An 18,558-nucleotide genomic window follows, 5' to 3' on the forward strand; every position below is an offset into this window, starting at 1 on the left:
TGGTGGTGGTGGTGGTGGTGGTGGTGGTGGTGGTGGTGGTGGTGGTGATCTCTACCTACTTCGTAGACTGTGTTTTAGGCTCTGTAAGGGCTAAGGTCCTCTAACTGCTTCCCTCCTGTTCAGCCTGCAGTAGTTTCCATGTGGCAGTGCTAGTGAGTGATGCTGTGCCATGCGTGTTTTGTAGGCCAATCTGGAGAAAGAGGTGTCAGAGAGATGGTCGGTGCAGGAAGCTGGTGGGAGTAGCTGTCTAGAGGCAGGCACCCGAACATGCTGTGTTTTCCCCAAGTTCCCCGTAGCCAGCCTTCTAAGCCCAGGAAGCCAGAGGGCCACAGCCTAGCTCTGCTGGGACTGCTTACAGAAGCACCTCACACCACCGTTTCCTCCCTCAAATGGGAATTTATCCATGTACGGGGTTTCAAATTGATCAGGGAGCACGCTCAAACTTAGGACGATCACACTAAGAAGTGAGGGCAGGAAACCTCAGATCCAGCAGCTGCCCTGGAAACTGTAGGAATTTTGAGAAATGGTGACTGTCCTAGAAATTCTAATGTACCTGGTCTGAATGGCACCCTTCCACTGTAGGGTTCCGGAAATGCTCTAGGTGATTTTCCTCATGCCACAGAGTTTAAAGCTTTTGGTATGATTGGGAAAGTCAGCTTGGAGGGTAGTGCATTCAGGAGCTGGATACTTTCATTCTAAAGCTTCAAGGCATAGAATGCCAGCCATTCTCTCCCTGTCAAGAGAACAAAAAAAAGACTGACTGGAAGAGTTCACCTCCTCTCCTCTTCTTCCCTCCCCCTTTCTCTCCTCTGTTCCCTTCCTCCCTCCCTCAGTCTCTCCTTCCTTCCTTCCTTTGTGTACACAATGTGTGTGTGTGTGTGTGCAGGTGCATGTACACCACAGCACATCTGTGGTGATCAGAAGGCAATTTGGGGAGTTGGCCCTCTCCTTCTGTCATTGGTTCTGGAGATCAAACTCAGGGGAGAGGCTTAAGCGGTAAGTGCGGTACCTCCTGAGCCATGTCACTAGCCCAATCTTCTCTCGCATCTTATAATGACATAAGAGTAAAAGCTGCAAGGATATATGGGCATCACTGGAGCTGTGTTTGTGACACGCAGCACTGAAGCCATGGGTACAGGACACTTTCGGGGTGTGGAAGGATGTGAGGCACATCCAGACACATGAGAATCCTGTGCTCCAGCCTTCTGTGCCAGCTAAACCTTCATCTTTTGGGCGACTGACATTTACAGTGTGTTTTGCAGTGACTCTGGACGTGGGAGCAGCCTCTTAGATAGAACCATCGCTGACAGAAGACAGCTTAATACAATCACTTTGCCAGACTTCAGTGATCCTGAGACAGGTGAGAATCAAAGGCCAGAGGGGGGTGAGGTGAGGGTGAGCAGAAGGTGGGGCCAGGTGCTGTGTTGGTATTTGAGGTTGGCGGTCCCCCAGAGAAGAGTGGAGGGTGAGGCGGGTTGGGGTAGTGCGGGAAGAGGCCACAGGTAAAGGACTGGACACTTCGCCGAGATGCACTTCTTCAGTCTCACTTTCCCGTGTCCACTCACAGTGAGGAAAGGAGTGTCTTTCACCCTTTCCTAAGTCTGTTTCCCCTTGCTCTGGGAACTTAAACTTTGAAACTACAATTGCATGGTTTCCTCTCTGCTCTGTCTCCTGCAGGCTTCTGCCCTTGTTCAAAGTAGCCGTTCCGACGTCTAATCAGTTACATATATAAACACACATGCTTCCAGAAGGAGGGCCTGTCGGGTGGCAGGGGCTTCTGAACTAGTTGTACTGTCCTCATGTGGTGACCCCTAGCACTTACTGCCTCCGCGCAAATGTTTCTACTTGGCTGGTAAAGACCTCTGGGGGTAGTGTGCTCCAAGTTCGAGTGTCCACAGCTCCCGGGGTGCAGGAAGTAAGTACGCCTCCCTAATTTTCATAGCTGCAAACAGGCAGCTCCGGCAGTAATGCTAGGTAGTCATTGACTATTTGGGGACCCCGCAGACCCACAAAACATAATGAAATTCACTTAGTCTCAAGCCTTAGGGGTAGTTCTAGAACACCATTAGAAGCAGCTTCCGCCGCTTCTCCCCACATCACCCAACAGGGATGCTGCAAGCCTTGGTCTCTATATGGCTCACTTCATCCTTTATGGGCTGACTTCAGAAGGAGCCTCAGGGTCTCTTTCCTGTCCTTGTGGCACATCCCTGCCCATGACAAAGTCCTTCTGAAGAAAACCTGGACCCATCCTCTGGAAAATCCACCCCTAACTGGGTGGGAGGAATGGGCCCCAGGAGCCTGGTGGTGCTCCCAGAACCCATCCCAGCTTTTGCTGACTCATTCCTGCCAAGGCTCCCTTCCACCAAATTCAAAATCAGCCTAAGGAATTCCATCCAAAGATCCTAGGCCCTCCTGTTTTAATGATTTCTGGACATAAGAAATGACACCAGTTGTGCTTCGACAGTGCAAGCAGGTCAGCAGGTGCGCAGACTGACGCGACCACACACCACTCCTGCAGTGGGCCCCCAGGTTGGTCAGCAGCTGTGGGCGGGCGCCCAGTCCAGGGCAAAGCCCTGCCTTGTGGACACAGTCATCCCGGCAGAGGGGGTGTGAAGGCCCTTAGAGAAAGGAAAGGTCAGGCTGTGGGCTCTAGTCAAAATGAGGTGAGGCTGGGACAAGGAGAGAGGAAAGCCAGGGGCGCTAACTATGGCCACTGCTGAAATTCAAGCTGATTCCAAATTGCTGCTGTGGCTGCTGAGACCTGGCAGCCCCTCTGGCCTCTTCCTCAGTATCCCACGAGAGCAGCTGCACTAAAACTCAGCCTCTTTCCTTTCTGCTGGCTCAGATCTTAATTTCTCTTGCAGTCCCAAGAATGAGACCTGTTTATCAATAGCAGAGAGCTACAGAAAGAGGCCCCTCTTCTTGCTGCCCTCTGCTCCTAGGAACACCTTCCCTGGGGCTGTCAAGAGTGTCCTCTGCACGATAAGCCTTCTCAAGTACTGCGCTGTCCAAGTGGACGGCATGGTCCCGGCTAGAGTAACTGCCGGCTGTTTGGTCTGCCCTGTCATAGTGCCACTCATGTAACTGATCCTCTGGAAAGGTCTCTTATTCCAAGGAAATCCAAAAGTCTCTGGAATCTGCACTTCTGGTTCCTGTGTACCTACAAAACAGCAGTGGAGACCACCCCTCCCAGACATCTTCCAGTGACCTTCCCATTGACTATGTAAATGAACCCTCCAAAACCCCTTTTGTCTGACCTGCTGTGGTTCAGGGCTATTTACACAGCATCCTTTAACAGGTGAAGGGGGTTAGGGAGCTAGGAGGCCTTCTCAAAGGAAGTCTTGTCATTGAGCATAAACCACTCTGAAATGAGAGTGTAAGTCAGAAGATTTAGGACGGTGCCTCTGTATTGATTAGTAAAAGCCAGGTTTCTTTGGTTCCTTGTGAGTTATCTGAGGGCACAGTTAACATAACGTTACACACCTTTGTGGATAGTCCATCTGTCTCAGCTGCTCATGGATTTTATCTGTTCCTCTTGCTCTGATTTCGTTTCAAGAGAAAAGACAGCTTGCCGTTGCATCACAGAGCAACTGAAGGTGTACAGTGGAGAAGCGCTGTTTCCACGGCACACCTCCATCAGCGTCACCCTCTTCCCGAAAGCAGCATGTTAGCAGTTTCTGTTTATCCATCCGAATAAGCACGTGCCTTATTTCCTGCCCCTGACAGGAGCAGCCTCTGCTGCTCCACAGTCCTGATGTTCTTCACTTCCCACACATCCCTAGACACTGTCCTCATTCTGTTTCAGAACCCTCAAGTGCTCCATGACCCCATGCTTTCCACTAGGGAGTCTCACTCAGCCAAGCACTATCTCCGGCGCTTTTATTCTTTTGCCACAGTTTTTGGCTCATGTGGTGCTGGCAGAGGCTGGCTTTTCTTGAACATCAGTGCAGCCTTGCTCCTTTAGTAAAGACTGGGCCACAGAGCAGAAGAGAAAAGGAAGGTCAGCCTGGCTTTCAGCTAACAGGAGTGGCTCTCGGATCAGATTCTGTCTGGGAGAACCAGGCTGACAGGTGTCAGCGTGTTTTTACTGATAGCCACACCTGGTGCCTATTTTCCTAAACCTCAGGGCATCTGACACAAGCAAAGTCACACAATGCCTGAAATCAGAAAGAGGCCAGGGCTCAAGCAATCGCAACTTTCCATTTTTGATCCTGCCACTGTGGGGCACAGGGCCAGAAGACCCCACTGCACACAGACTCTTTTGAGAAGCTGTAGATTGTCTTGGTGTACATTTGGTTTTTCTCTAGAATTTAAAGATACCAAAATAGAGATACTAATACAATGAATTCTTATCACTAAGTTATACACTTGTGTATACATCTAAGAACTTTTAAAGTATAAACCATAAACCCTGATTAAGTTTTATTAAACAGACAAGTACAACAAAAGCCCCAGTTATAGAAGGTGGCATCCCTTTTGCTATCCCCTGGCTTCACTTCTTCCCCTAGGAGGTCCCAGCCAGCAAAAAGGAGGAATCAATAGGGTGACAGTTTTGAATCTTGGAGCCATTGTTTTCTTCGGAATAAGTCAGTAGTTCCTGAAATAAGCGGTGGGGGGGATTTTTTTTTTCTTTCTTTTGCCTTCCAAACAGGATCTGGAGTAAGGAGGTTTATCTTTAATCATCGGTGGGTCTCACCAGACACCTATCCAAAGAGAAATGGCTTTTAACCGGAAAATCTGGTGCATTTTGTTTGGGAAGGTTTCTGGTTGCAGCTGTGGTGGTCTTTCCGTCACCGACAGTCCCCGGCTGTCAGGCCTGAGTGCTGCAGTCCAAGCTTCCTTTCCAAAGGGCCAGCCAGTGCACACAACAGGAGACCACCCAAAAAACCTATCGTTCCATGGGCACAACATCGGGACCACCATATGCCATTGCTCTCAGCCCACTGCACCTTGGGAAACCTGAGTTTCCAAGCGAACTTTATATAAGTGCTTCTTAGAAAACCAAAACTGTGGGCGTTGAGAAGTGTAGAGTGGCCTGCGGAAGGCCTGCATGTTGTAGGCTAAAGGTGGATTATGTTCAGTGGATCACACACTGCTGAATCGGTGCCCAGGTAAATCAGAGTTATTTTTATGGCATGATGTTGCAGAGCAATTAAATAACCAGTGGAAAACAGATTTGTTTTCTTTGAAAAGCACTTGTATTCAAGTAGAGCAGTGACTGTATTACATGACCTCATTTTCTTTGCAGCTTATGTGAGTATATTAAAAGCTAGTTTATTTTTTCTTTGTGTTTCTAAAGTTTTTTTTGTTTCATTCTTTTTTTTTTTCTCTTTTACTTTTTAGTGTCAGACTCCTCCTCCTCCTCTTCTCTCTCAAGAACCGAATCTCCTCTCCACCTGTCTGTGTCTCCTCCTCTTCATCCTCATCCCAAACCTGACATCTTTGTGTGGCCCCCTGCCGCTCATTCATTCAGTGACCCAGGTCCCCACCCGGAACCTTCATTCTGTAAACATGGTTTTTTCCTTTCTCCTTAGACCTCCATCATTTGCTTGTAGTATTATTTTCTGATAATCTTCCAACTGATAAGCTGGCTAAAAAACCCTATTGGTGTGTCAGGAAAAGATCTTGCTTACTTGAAAACCCAGAACTGTTTGGGACAGAAGGGAAGCTAAGACGGCAGATAGTGACCACAGTCTAACCTCCCCTGGAAAGTAAAGGAGGTAGGGTCCAGAGCAAAACAAAGAAGCTCTTCCAGGGTGTCGCTCCTGGGTCCTGGGTCCAGCTGTGCTTTCCTGGAGCAGGCATGAAGGCATGGAAACTGTGCTAGTACAGCAAAGTCAAGGGCTGAGGAGACGGCTCTGTTTGCAAAGTGCTTGAGACACAAGCAAGGAGACCTGAGTTTGGTTCCCAGCACCCACTTAAAAGCAGGGCACCGCACTGCGTCTGTAACCCCAGTGTTAGAGAGACGGAGGCAGGCAGATTGCCAAGGCTCATTGGCCAGCCAGCCTGCCTATCTGGTGAGTTCCACACCAGTGGGAGACCCTGTCTTAAAAAACAAGGTAGGCACCCAGTAGGTGATGTGAAGGGTGTGGCAGCATACACCTTTAATCCTTGGGAGGCAGAGGCAGTCATATCTCTGTGAGCATGAGGCCAGCCAGGGCTACATAGCAAGTTCTGGGCCAGCCAGGGCTACTTTTCAAACTCTGTCTCAAAGCAAAACAAAACCGAGACAGAAACCTCGCCCAAGATGATCTTTGCCCCCACAAACTCATGCACATGCACTTACACACACGTGTGACCTCACACACATGCATAGACACATGCGTAAAAGAAAAGGCAAGCAATAATATTTTGCAAAATGTCTGCATTTCGATTTGGAAGTTAATTCCAACCACATCTAACAGCGGTAGCCATAGTCTAAAGACGGCGTTCACCTGCCTGTCACATGGATGGAAAGCTCTTGGAGCTCTGCAGCCCAGCACCTTCCTGAGGCCAGTGCCAGCAGGTTACAGAGCACACCAAGAAATGCTGTTGGAAACTGGCTTTCAATTGCAAAAATGGAGATGTAGGGTTTCTGTCACGAAAGTGTGGAGCAACTGAACAGCACCTTTGCCTAATTTTGATTTTAAATAATGCAGAAACCTTGAAAGTCTGCTTTAGGAAGTAGTTGTTTTAAAAAATCCCCATATTAAAATGAAACCCACTGGTTGGTGAAGTCCTTAAAAGGGACCTAAATATGGTGCTCACCAGGAGAGCCCGCCCTTGCTTTCTTTCACTCATCTATTTAATGTTCACTCTCCTGCCAGCAGCGCCAGCAGATTTAATCTGCATCTGTGATTTATACGGGCTCGTCTTTGTTCCAAATGCTGTTACATGCTGAACAAAAGCCCATAACAGGCTGCTGCCAGGAGGAACCGCTCTGTCTGGTGTGCTCTTTAGGGTGGCTGGTACTGTTACATAAGCCTTTACAGGTCAGGAACAGAGGTCATCCAAAGTCACATTCACACCAACAGTGACTCTTGACCCCACTCATCTGCATACAGCATATTCCAAGCTTCTTTTATGGCAGGTCCAATTCCGTGAAATGGAAGATAAAAGTGGTATTTATAAACTGTTAATGTTATCTTTTTATGTACCTCAGACCATCACTTTCTCTTAATACAGTGCCTAGGGGAAATTGCCAACTTTGATTTTTTTTCTTTTCAGGAAAAAAGTTTTTTCTCTTGCATTGGCTTTTGTTGAGTTTATTTTCTTAAATGAGATCCTGGGGTTCTAGAACAATGTTTTATGTTTCCACTGCCCACTGGTTTGTACAGCAAACCCACCGACTTGTGCACCCTGCCAGTTTTTACCATCCTGGGAGCTCTGAGTTTCTTCTGAAAATCTGGCTCTTCCAGTGGGGCCCTTCAAATCAAACTAATTAGTAAATTGTTGGAGCAATGAGTACCCACTGGGCTCCCTGCTAAATGTGGCATGCGCCTGCCCGTGCTCCGTGGTGATTCTCGGTGACACCATGAGCCATTGTTCCATCCTCAGGGAGTGCCTGGCTGGCAACCAGCTGTTCCCAAGTATCGTTCTTCCTTATCGTTCTTCCTTGTTAGTTTTGAGAAGGAAAACCACTGATAATAACTTCTTGATCTAATTGTAAAGAATTTCAGCCCTCTTGCCTGACAATGACAACCAGCCCAGGTCTGCACTGCGATGGGCCTAGAGTTAGAGTTAATGCGTGGGGAGAAAACCTGCTCTCATTGTTTTTCTCTTCCTTTTGGAATTTCCTGCTCTGGAAACAAAACACATAGCACGAACAGGTCAGTTTCCATGTGCTGGGTGGACATGTCAGTGCGGAGGGGGATGCCCGATTGGCCTTCTTCACTTAAAACAAAAGTCACAGTTAGTGGGAACAGAAAGTCATATTCTAGCCTGCCAGACTTACAGTTGGAAGGTTATTAGAACCTCCTTTGCTTTTCAAGCTTTAATTTTGAGTTTCGACTGTTTTGTTTCTTGGTTTTAATTTTTGGTTTGATCTGTTGTCCCAAGGCAACTCTCCAGAAGCACACTTTCATGGTTTTCCCTCCCTCTTTTCAGTTAGTAAGTAGTTTTCCAATCTATTAACCCTGCCAGGGTCTCCGGAGTCACAGCTCCCGCCACTGTTGAATGTGTACTGTGGTTTTCGAGTGTTGGGAATGCTGGGATGGTATGGTCATCTCGCTGCCACCTGCTTGCCCACTCCGCCACCTGAGGCACATGGCCTGAGACTCCAGGGTGTAAACACAGGAGGCAGTGCTTCCCTGAGGACTACTGAGGAAGGAACACAAGGAAAGGGCCTGCGCTAGGGCCACAGAGAGCAGGAGAGAAGGACCTCTGACCTAGAGGAACGTGTGTGACTGCCACTCTTCGCCATGCACCTGCAGAGATGGCTCAGCAGTTACCAGTGTGTCCTGCTCTTCCAGAGAACTCAGGACCCAAGTGGCTCACAGTGGCCTGTAACACCAGCTCCAGAGGCTCTGACACATGACTGCTGAAGCTACACATACACATGCACGCACACACAAATAAATAAAATTAATCCATAATAGGAAAGAGGTACATTTTTATTACATTAAAGCTCATCATTAAAAAAACAAACAAAAAAAAAAAAAACCTACCACCAGGCCTCTTTAAACCAAGTTCCTCTGAGAAAGTTAAAAAAAAAAAATCTGATTTTCCAAAAACTAGGCTACATTAAAGCCTTTAAGAGTCATATTGCTTCATTTGAGACTTGCCACATTTATACAAAAGACTTACATGTTCTTATAAAACAGGTCCAAGTCTCTGAGAAGGGCCAGGTCTGCAGAGGAAGATTTCCACCTCATCTGAAAAATGTAGATGTCAGCCATAATTACATGTGCCTGGTGGTCTGGCAGTGACTGACCCTGAGTTTAAGGCCCAGGCACATGCCTTCCTCCTTGAGATGTAGCCCTGGAAGCAGACTCTTGAGGAAGGAACTCTGCAGGTGGAGCGTCTGAAGAGACTGCGTGGGTCCGAGGCTCCCTCTACGCTACCTCTCTCTCCTTGGACCTGACCCCCAGAGGCCCTGTTTTCAGGTTGCTGTTGGGGACAACAGGGTGAACGATGTTTCATTCCCCTCTCCAAACATGTAAGAAAACAACAATGCTGACTGGGGCTCTTGGCTCCAACCGTCCTGTGAAAGTGAAGGCTGCTACCCTGTTGGGGAGTAAATACCCAGAGCAGGAGAATAAGATAATGAAAAGGCAGAATTTAGAGTCAGATGGAGAAGAGAGTTCAAAATGCAAGTGGGTTTTCACTTTCCATCATGAGTATCACAATCTGAAAGTAGATTGTCAAATGTCATATTTTATTCTCTGTTCCTCACTAATAAAGCAGATTTTTTGAAAGAAAATATGTATAAAAACATTAGTGATAGCCCCTACTATTTTTGAGAAGTTTACAATTTTTTAAAAGTCCTAATAGATACACCATTTTCCAATTACAGCCTTTCTTTGCTATTTATATTTAGTCAATATTAATTTAATTTAATTTTTTCTTAATTACTTCTGTGATACCTTTCTTTAAACAAGACTGAATGGAATTACAAGCAGTTGGAAAGTCAGTAGAGAAGTGGGCATCCAGACAGGGCAGCACCAAGCCTGGCAGGTGTGCCCCAAGGCACTACAATCCTAGGTAGTCATGCTAGGCTTAGAGCAGCCTCCCCAGGCAGAGGGCACTTAATGGCTGCCAAGTGACAGTATAGTGGGGTGCATAAGCTGCTGAGGAAACACCTGCCCGCTGTAGTCCTCCAGAAGGTACTGTCTCCAACCCAGAGCCACCAGTGTGGAACACGCTGACAGCTGGCACCCCCTGCATGCTTGTGAATGGCTTCCCTTCATGCTTCTGTGTGACCACTTGGCCCACCAGGCTTGTCAGTACTGCTTCAGCCTCGCATGCCCCCTGGAGATGACATAGCCCTGTCTCTCCCTGCCTCGTGGGCTCCTGTCCTAAGGCTTTCCCCTGGAAAGAATGTCTTCTTCTTAGGAGACTGTGTTCAATTGGCTAGGAAACAGATTTATCTTGGAGCTGTGGGCGTGACCATCTTAGTCTATTCTTCACTTGAGGTAAAATGGAACTTTTACTAAGAGTGATGGCCTACATTTGTTAGAAGAAGCCAGTGGGAGGCAGCGTGGACTGTGGGATCAGCAGGAGGCAGCAGTTGTCTGCTAAGCTGCTGTGGCCTTGGCCTTGCTGTCACAGTGATGGACATGCCACAGAGAGGGGGGGCGGGGATGCTCACAGACAAGGAAAATGTATGGTAGCATAGTGGGAGAGCCACTGCCTTAGAGAAGCAGCATGGCCTTCTAGGCAAGACAGACAGACCAAGGGGAGAACCCAAACTTTAATGTAAAGTGAAAGGTACAGACAATATACCTGATTTGGTGGCTGAAATAGGAGTGGTCTCTCTCATATCTTCTTCCTCCAAAATATTGCGAGCTGTTGCTGATCTCCTCAGGACACGCTGATGTGGAGGAGGCAGGTGTGGAGACCAGCAGGTCATAGCTGCCAGCAGGCTGCAGTATTGGACAGGTGCATTTCCAAGCCCTGCTTAAGAGAACAGTCTTTGCCTATTAAAATGAGAATGTTTTAAGCAGGCAGGCTGGCCGGATGCTTAGTCATTCCAATTGCAGTTAAGACCTCAGGGTCTTTAGGGGAAAACAAAAAACAAATGACTGCTTTCTCTCCTTACTCTAATTGTTTTGGGAGCACAGTTTCTAGGTGATTGGCACTGAATGAAGTCTATTGACAGCTAACACTGACCCGTTAGGGGACAGACAGAAATGAGCTCCAGGCTCCATCAGCAAGAGATTTTTACACGCCTGATGCTAGAGTGGCTTGGTTTCTTTTCAGAAAAGCTGTGAGGAAGGCGGGTACGGGCCGCAGCAGCATGAGGCAGAGAGACTGTGGGTGATGAGTGGGGTGTAGCAGCCACATGCTCCCATCACTCTCCCATGTTTTTCACATGAAGCAATCCAGTTAACCCTCCAGGGCTGGGGAGCAACGAGCTCCCCAAATCCTGGCAAGCATGTGTCCTGTGTGTCTACTGCTGCCTCTCTTTTGGTAAAGGATGTTTCTCACACATAACCTGACAACTGTCCATTGCTCCTCGCCCTGGGATAAGCGCCAGGTCACTATGCAGACAAGGTCTCACCTTTTTCGTGCTGAGAAGACACAAGAAGAGAAAGGAATTACAGGCTTCTTCTGATTGCATCTGCTTGTCCAGTCCTACCAGACAGTCCTGAGGGCAGCCAGAATAGAAATGTATGATCTTCATCCAGGGCCCCTATTTGTGAAAGCACAGAGTAACCACACCTAACTAAGCCTCCTAATTTTACCTAACAAAATTTTTGCCTCGAGGGTGCCTTTGAATGATGAACTCTGGAGGCTAAGTAGAGCTCACATGTAGCTGCCACGTTGAAATCTGTATGAAGTCAACCACAAGCATCTCTTCCCATACAAAGGCGCTTGGTTGAGGCTGAGGCTGAAAAAACATTTGGAGTCAACTGTTGCCCTACTTATGGCAAGGTTTCTGAGCAGCTCTACATGTGATAGGAAACATCAGGAGGGGCTCAGAGCCTGGATGTGTAGTGCCTGGGGTCTGAGGCCTTGGCTCTCCACTCATGGAGAAAGGTATTTCCACCCTTGTGCCTGGTGTTCTCCACCCTAAGGTGGCCCAGCAGAACCGAGGAGAAACCCTGAATCGGGAATCAGAACAGTTCTTCCAACGGCACTTCATCTTTTTATCAGGTGTCCCAGACAGCCTTTTCTCTTCAGAGCAGGAGGGTTACAAAATACATGGGCCGAGGAAATTCAAGTTGCACAGTTTCAGGGCATCTTATCCCTTTGGACCATTTGAGCAGTTAGCTCAGAAACCTTGAGCCAGCTTCTAGGGCATAGTCTCACCTGCCTCCACCAGCTCCAGTTGAGCTGGTCCTGCAGTGGCTTTTCCCCACCACTGTGTCCTAAGGAGAAGGGTGCTCTAGCTCCTTGGCAAGGCATGGCAGCTGCAGCACACAGCACTGTGCTGCTCCCTAGGTTACAGCACTGATAAGCGCATCTCAAGTTAGTGTGATAAATAAGAGATGCAGAGCAGCCTGGGCACGTTGCCTGACTTATCTGTTGAGCCCGATAATTTGGAAACATCTCTCCAGAGTCTTGGATTTCAAGTTGGAAATATGTCCTTTAGTCTTCCTTCGGGTTTCTTTTCCAAGACTCTGCCTCTAACTCCCCTGGGTCACATACAGTGTGCTTTTGCTTTAGTAAGGAGTTCCTTAAAGACAGATGGAAAGCACCAGCCTTTCCAACTTTGTGCCCACATAAGTCATAACCATGGTATATATTCCCAAGTACCACGTCAACTCTACTCAACAGTAAAATAGCTGCTGTTCTGATGTGCTGCTGGCTGTTCTTCCAGATTCTATCCCAGTGGAAGAATTACTTATTATGTCATTGCAGAGAACAGTAGACACTAACTACCATGCATCGTGGCCACTGTTTATTACCTGCTATTAAAAGCCTCTGACTTCTCTAAATACCATTCCGAGTTCATCACGGCAAGGCTTTCTGCCCTGTAATACATGTAACAAGGAACCGGCTGAGAATAGGAAAGGATTCCTGACTGCCCTGCCCATCTCTATTTAATGGCTTAATCGCATTAGAGGGGAAAAGTCACTAAACATCAGTGTTTAATTCTGTGCCTGAGATTTCCAGAAGTGTGGCAGATACACAGAAAATGTCCTTGGGAGCAGTGAAGGTTAGACCTGCCCCCATGATTAGGAAGGACAGCACAGTGACTGTGTCTTTTTAATATCACAGAGTCTACGGCGATAGCACTCTGAACATGCCCAGTCTCATCTGAATGTCATAAAGGGGTCTGTCCACACTCTTATTTATTCTACAGCCATCTACCTATGCCTCGTATGCGCTCGGCATGGCTGAAATGGCTTTGAAAAAGCCTAAACAAGACATCTTGAGGTCCCTCAGAACCACACAATTGAGTGAGGAAAGCAGGTACATCAACTTTGAAGACTGCAGTCTTCCTGGTGATACTGCTACTCATGTGGAAGTTCAAGGACCCAAGGCATCTTTTACTGGAAAGACAGCAGGAGGTGGCCTTTTTGGATGCAGAGATTGGGGTTAGAACCAGACAGTGTTTGCGTCCTGGTTTTACCACCAACTGGCCTTATGGCTTTGGGTGGCTACATGACCCATCGAGTCTCAGTTCTGTCACTTCAACAGTGTAAAGTGCTCTCCATGGAGCCTAACGGTGGAAGGTGTTCGCCTTACCACTGCTGTCATCACCATCAGCACCACTGTCACTGTCATCAGTTGTCAGAGCTTATCCAGAGTGAAATTTGTTCTTCTACTAAACATTAATTTATTCTGTCATATTTTAAGTAGTGCAAAGAAAAATAATTTGGGCAGGGGTTCAGTAAGGACCTTGTAATTTCTTTGTTGAACAAAAGACAAAATACCTAATCCCAAAAGCAACATTAGCTCCTCAAATCCACAGGTCCTTTAGCAAGGGATCTGTAGACTGTGGGACAAAGTTTGTGTGGTTTTCTATAGCTTCAGTGCATTCTTATCTTCAGATAATCAAGTAACTGAACATGTTGAGCATGTTTTAGTCTCTAATGTGGAAGGATCAGTAGACAAGGCCCAATAACTCTCTTTGGAGTCTTCATGATTTTTCTAGCATCCAAAGGGAATATGCGACCAAAAAGTCCAAGAACCTCTTCCAGAGACATCTAAGTTCTGAAGCAGGGTAGAGTCATGGCCAGGCTTCATAGATTACCCCTATGAAGTGTCACTGTGCCATCAGTGCCCTTATTCTTGGGTGGCAGTTTTCTCTGGAGTACCCCACGGCCCCTCCTGTCTTCTCCAGAGTCCTCTAAAGCCTGTCTGCCTGTGATTTACTAATGGAAGGTAGAATAGCCTTCCTTCTATAGACTGTGGGTTCTATCAGACTGCTGAGTGACCTTAGAAAAATCCATTTTTCTGCCTTGTTGAAACAGTTAAACAATATGGATATCCAGTTGTTACTGTAATGCCCACTTTTTGTTTTGTGTTTGTTTTTAAGACAGACTTATTGTGTTGCCCAGGCTAGACTTAAACTCACAGTCCTGCCTCAGCTTCCTGAGTGCTGGGATTAGAGGAACGAAATAGAGGCTCAGTTTACTAAGCCTGTTAATAATAAGTAAGCCATTGATGATTATGATAATAATAATAATGTGACTAAGTAATAGCACATCCCAAATACCAAGATATTTTTATGTTCACAACTTTACATTACCCAGTATGTAGTGAACTTATTTTATTTACATAGTGAACATTTATCTTTATGTGTTACTACTGTTATAAAATCCCCAAGTTGATAGCTGTTACCACTAATGTTGCAATGTTTGTCTCCATGCTGAACTTCCTGATAAATGATAAATTAAGAACATTGTTGGTGAGCTGGACATGGTGGCACATGCCTTTAGTTCCATCACTCAGGAGGCAGAGGCAGAAGGATCTCTGTGAGTTCTAGGCCACCCTAGTCGATAGAGAGACTTTCAGGACAGCCAGGGCTACACAGACACAGAGAAACCTGTCTTGAAAAACCATAGATAGATAGATAGATAGATAGATAGATAGATAGATAGATAGATAGATAGATAGATAGATGTGTGTTGTAGGTAAGTGTGTGTGAGTAGTTTTAAACTGAAATAACCAAGGCCCTTCCTCTCAATTCTGAACCATGCCTCTAAGACTGAATGTTGGGAAGAAGTAGGGAGCAAGCTCCTGGTTCATGCACCACACCTATGCCCTTGCCTGGCCCATGTCCCCAATGGCCTTTCAAGAAAGCAAGTTTTAGAACATAGACAGGTGTATCAGGTAGTGGTGCACAGGCCTTTAATACCAGGATTCAGGAAACAGAGTCAGGTAGATCTCTATGGGTTCGAGGCCAGTCTCGTCTACAGAGCTAGTTCCAGGACAGCTACACAGTGCTGTCTCAAACAAAAAAAAAAAAAAAGGAGGGGGATTAGAAAAAAGAAAATAGATGGTGCATGTTTCAAGTCCAAGCATCCAGGCCATCCTCCTCTACTCCACTGTTAACCTGAAGAGCAGGCGACTGCTGTATACAAAGCAAGCATGAACTTTTTCTCCAACATTAAAGTCATAGAACTTGGTTCTCCATCCATGGTGTTGCCCATCTCCTGAAGGGCAGGATGCACTAATTACTGGGAATTTATTGCTGGGTTGTCTTGAGAGTTGCCAGCCATCTACTCCAGATATACTATCCCAGGAAACAAGCATGGCCTTCCCCTGCCGTCACCATGCAGGTACTTGGTTTAGGCCCTAATGACAGTGCGCTTTGTAACTTCCCCTTTCAGTGTCACTGATGCTGTTTGTTGACCTTGAGTCCCTGCTGCGTGTCAAGCTGCCCTCCCTCCCCAACACTCACATCATGCCAGACTGAGCTCCTGGCTTCCTAGAGTGCTTAGCATAGCATGTGCCCTGTGTGTTGACTAAAGGGTCAGCTAGGTAGAGGGCGAAGCTAAGATTCCAGGCCATAGTGGTTGCCCCACCTCATTTCTTTAGGAACAGTAGTTCGCATCCTGGGGAAGGGGGGTGTTCATACTCGTGTCTGTGTTTGGGAGGGTGTCATTGCTCAGGGAAGAGGCTTTCCCCCCCCCCCCAAATCCTAACATAGTCTTGAAACCTCCCACAGGCTCCGTCCATGCCACATCAGTAGCAGCTTCACGAGTGGAGCAAGCCCTGTCAGAAGTGGCCTCATCTCTGCAGAGCAGTGCCCCCAAGCAGGGTCCGCTGCATCCCTGGATGACACTGGCACAGATCTGGCTCCATGCAGGTACCGCTCCCACTCGGCCCTTGACCCCATGGGCCTCTTCGTCTGCTCATCCTTGCCCACAAGCTGCTGCTCATCCTGAGGGTGCTGACTTCTGCAGGCGCCTATCCAACTGGTTAGCCGAGAACACCTCAGCCTTTGAGAGAACTAAAAGCTTTTGTGGCCAAGCACCAACCTGATACTGCACCTGTACAGGGACCATGTGCTAACCTTCATCTCCTCATCCATCCTCAATGACGACACTTGAGCCAGGCAGGCATTCAGTAGAAAATTGGACTGGGGACCCCTGAGGGGTTTGCAGGGTGAGGGGTTCTTGTGCTATAGAGGGGTCCAGTCTTGTACCTCATGCTGTTCATAGGTGACAGAGTGAATTCCACCTGTACTGTTTCTCAGCTGGGTAGACTCCAGCTCTGCCTCACCTCTCAGCCTCGGTTTGTTCTTCTACACAGAAGGGTTAGAGTAGCACTTGTTTCCTGGGGTCAGGGGCCCAATGCCTGGCACATCTCACCATCTAGTCTCTGAGTCTCTGGACAATGGGTTAGGAGTGTTGCTGGCACAGAAGCCTTTATCCAAGCCAGGGCAGGGTGGTGTGTTTGGTGTTCCCACTTCCCCCAAAGGCACACCTGGTAACCTGCGGAGGGAGAAATGGTAGCAACAGCCCCTGTCTGAACACTGGCCCAGAGGAAGCATGATCCCCTCTGCCCTGGTTTCATGTGGTAGTCAGCTGGCTGTGCAAGGCTGCCCACAGCTTGCACAGAATTAAGTATAGCATGTGAAGTTTGAACAACCCTGTTTTACATGGCAAGCTCCCAAAAAAGTGATGGCAGTTAGTATATATTCATATTTCTATTTCTGAGAAAATAACCTGTCTCTCATGTTTTATCACTTCACCTGCATGACCCTGGTGGCCCTTTCTCAGGCTTACCACCAACCAGGAACATGCTCGGAGCCCAAGTGATACTAGGAAGGGCACCCATTACCACAAGCTCTCCATCTGTTTATGCCCTCGTTCTCTGGGCCAGTCGTGTGATGTCCTATGTTGCGTGTCCCCATTAGCAGATATGCATGTGTGAAGATACAGCCAGCCACAGAACTAGCCTGTCGGCATTTTCAGTGTTAGAATCCTTTATTAATCCATAACAACTGCTGTTAATTAACATTATATTCTTCTAAGTACACAAGAGGGCTGATTCATACATGTGTGTGATTGTTCCTTCCTCTCCACTTATTCCCCAAAGGGGTCAGGACAGGCTGCCTCTGAGAGCTAGGGCCCAGAAGGAAGGCCATTTCCATCTTTCTTCAGAACAGCCCAGACCCTGCACAGGAGTCTGATATTATCTTGCTTAGTCCCCTGTATGGACATTGACCTCAGAGGATAGAGAGGGACTGTGTGTTGTTTAATGACCAGACTAGGAAAGCCTGACTCAACATACAGGGCTGACACAGGGTACAGCTAACTTTCACATTGTCTTCAAGTCTAGTTTTTGAAAAGCACACAATCAGGCTTGCATTGGAAGTTTGTTTTGTTTTGTTTTGTTTTGTTTTTACCCACCTCGCCACCGCACTAGCCCCTTCTCAGAACACTTAGAGCTGGGCACTACAAAATGCCAGAAAGTTTGGCCTAAAATGTTGGTTTTCGACCTGTGGGTTGTGACCCATTTGGAAAACCTCTGTCTCCAAAAATATTTACATTACAATCATAACAGCAAAATTATAGTCATGAAGGAGAAGTGAAAATAATTTTATGGTTGGGGGGGTCACCACAACATGAGGTGCTGTATTAAAGGGTCACAGCATTAGGAAGGTTGAGAACCATTGGCCTAGAGGTTGTTGACACTCTCCCTCAACCCTGTCACCACTCAGTTGTCCAGGGCTGTAGCTTCTCTTTGCATGGCCAGCCATGACTCCTGGGAAGGAAATTTTATAGTTGTTACCAGAATGGTGAAGAACTCAATGACAAAGATTGCATTCAGAGTAACTTTCCAGTTTCATCACTGTGGCATACTACTAGCTCGCTGGTGTGGCCTTACTGGGATGGAACTGCAGAAAGCAGGTGCCAATCTTGCCTTCCAGCCTGTGGGCAGATGAGCATGAACATGCAGTGAGTGTGGTGTGTCCTGTGGGTGGGTGAGGCCAAGTAGAGTCTTCTCAGCACTTGCACCCTGTCAGCTTGTTCTAATCATTAGCATGCCACGTTTGCATAGCCCTTCAAGGGGTGACATGAGAAGAAAAGAGGTGGTGCCTGCTGAACTGCGGGGCTCGCCCCATGCAGCTTGTGTGCGGCTGCTCTGAGGAGTAGAACAAATCACCTCCCTTTTTGATGGTTTATGGAAACCAGATAGCACCAGCCAGCCTGACAAGATTCAGAGTCCACACGTTTGGCAAGGCTTAGAGAGATGAAATCGGAGCCTGGCTGCCAAGCTGCCTTGTTTCTGTGATGTTTGTGAGCCTGTTCTTACCTGGTTGTTTTTTCTGGTGACCTGAGATCAGTGGACCTTGTGAAGGAGGCTGTGGTGGAGGCGGCCCTGGATTTGAGTCTCTCAGGAAAGAAAGGTCTCTCTGAGACAGTATCAGGTTCCAGCCATCCATATCAGGGTTTCTGGGCTGTGTTTCTGATGGTGCGAAAACTGTGAGCATGACACATGAGCCTCAAGAAC

General features: G+C 47.4%; 1 protein-coding gene across 3 annotated transcripts in view; it reads left to right on the forward strand.

Moving 5' to 3' along the window:
• Ttc7b (tetratricopeptide repeat domain 7B) overlaps positions 1-18,558 on the forward strand; it is a 179,254-nt gene that overhangs the window by 131,171 nt on the left and 29,525 nt on the right. For 2 of the 3 annotated variants that reach the window (XM_055592896.1, XM_055592897.1), the window contains exons 16-17: positions 1,263-1,360; positions 15,764-15,904. In XM_055592896.1, coding sequence (XP_055448871.1) covers positions 1,263-1,360; positions 15,764-15,904 — 239 coding nt within the window. Of the gene's footprint in view, positions 1-1,262; positions 1,361-8,037; positions 8,089-15,763; positions 15,905-18,558 lie in introns of all 3 variants that reach the window. The other variant, XM_055592898.1, reaches the window with a different exon arrangement.

Source organism: Psammomys obesus, unplaced genomic scaffold, assembly GCF_907164565.1.
Source record: "Psammomys obesus unplaced genomic scaffold, mPsaObe1.curated_primary_1811, whole genome shotgun sequence".
NCBI classification, from domain to species: domain Eukaryota; kingdom Metazoa; phylum Chordata; class Mammalia; order Rodentia; family Muridae; genus Psammomys; species Psammomys obesus.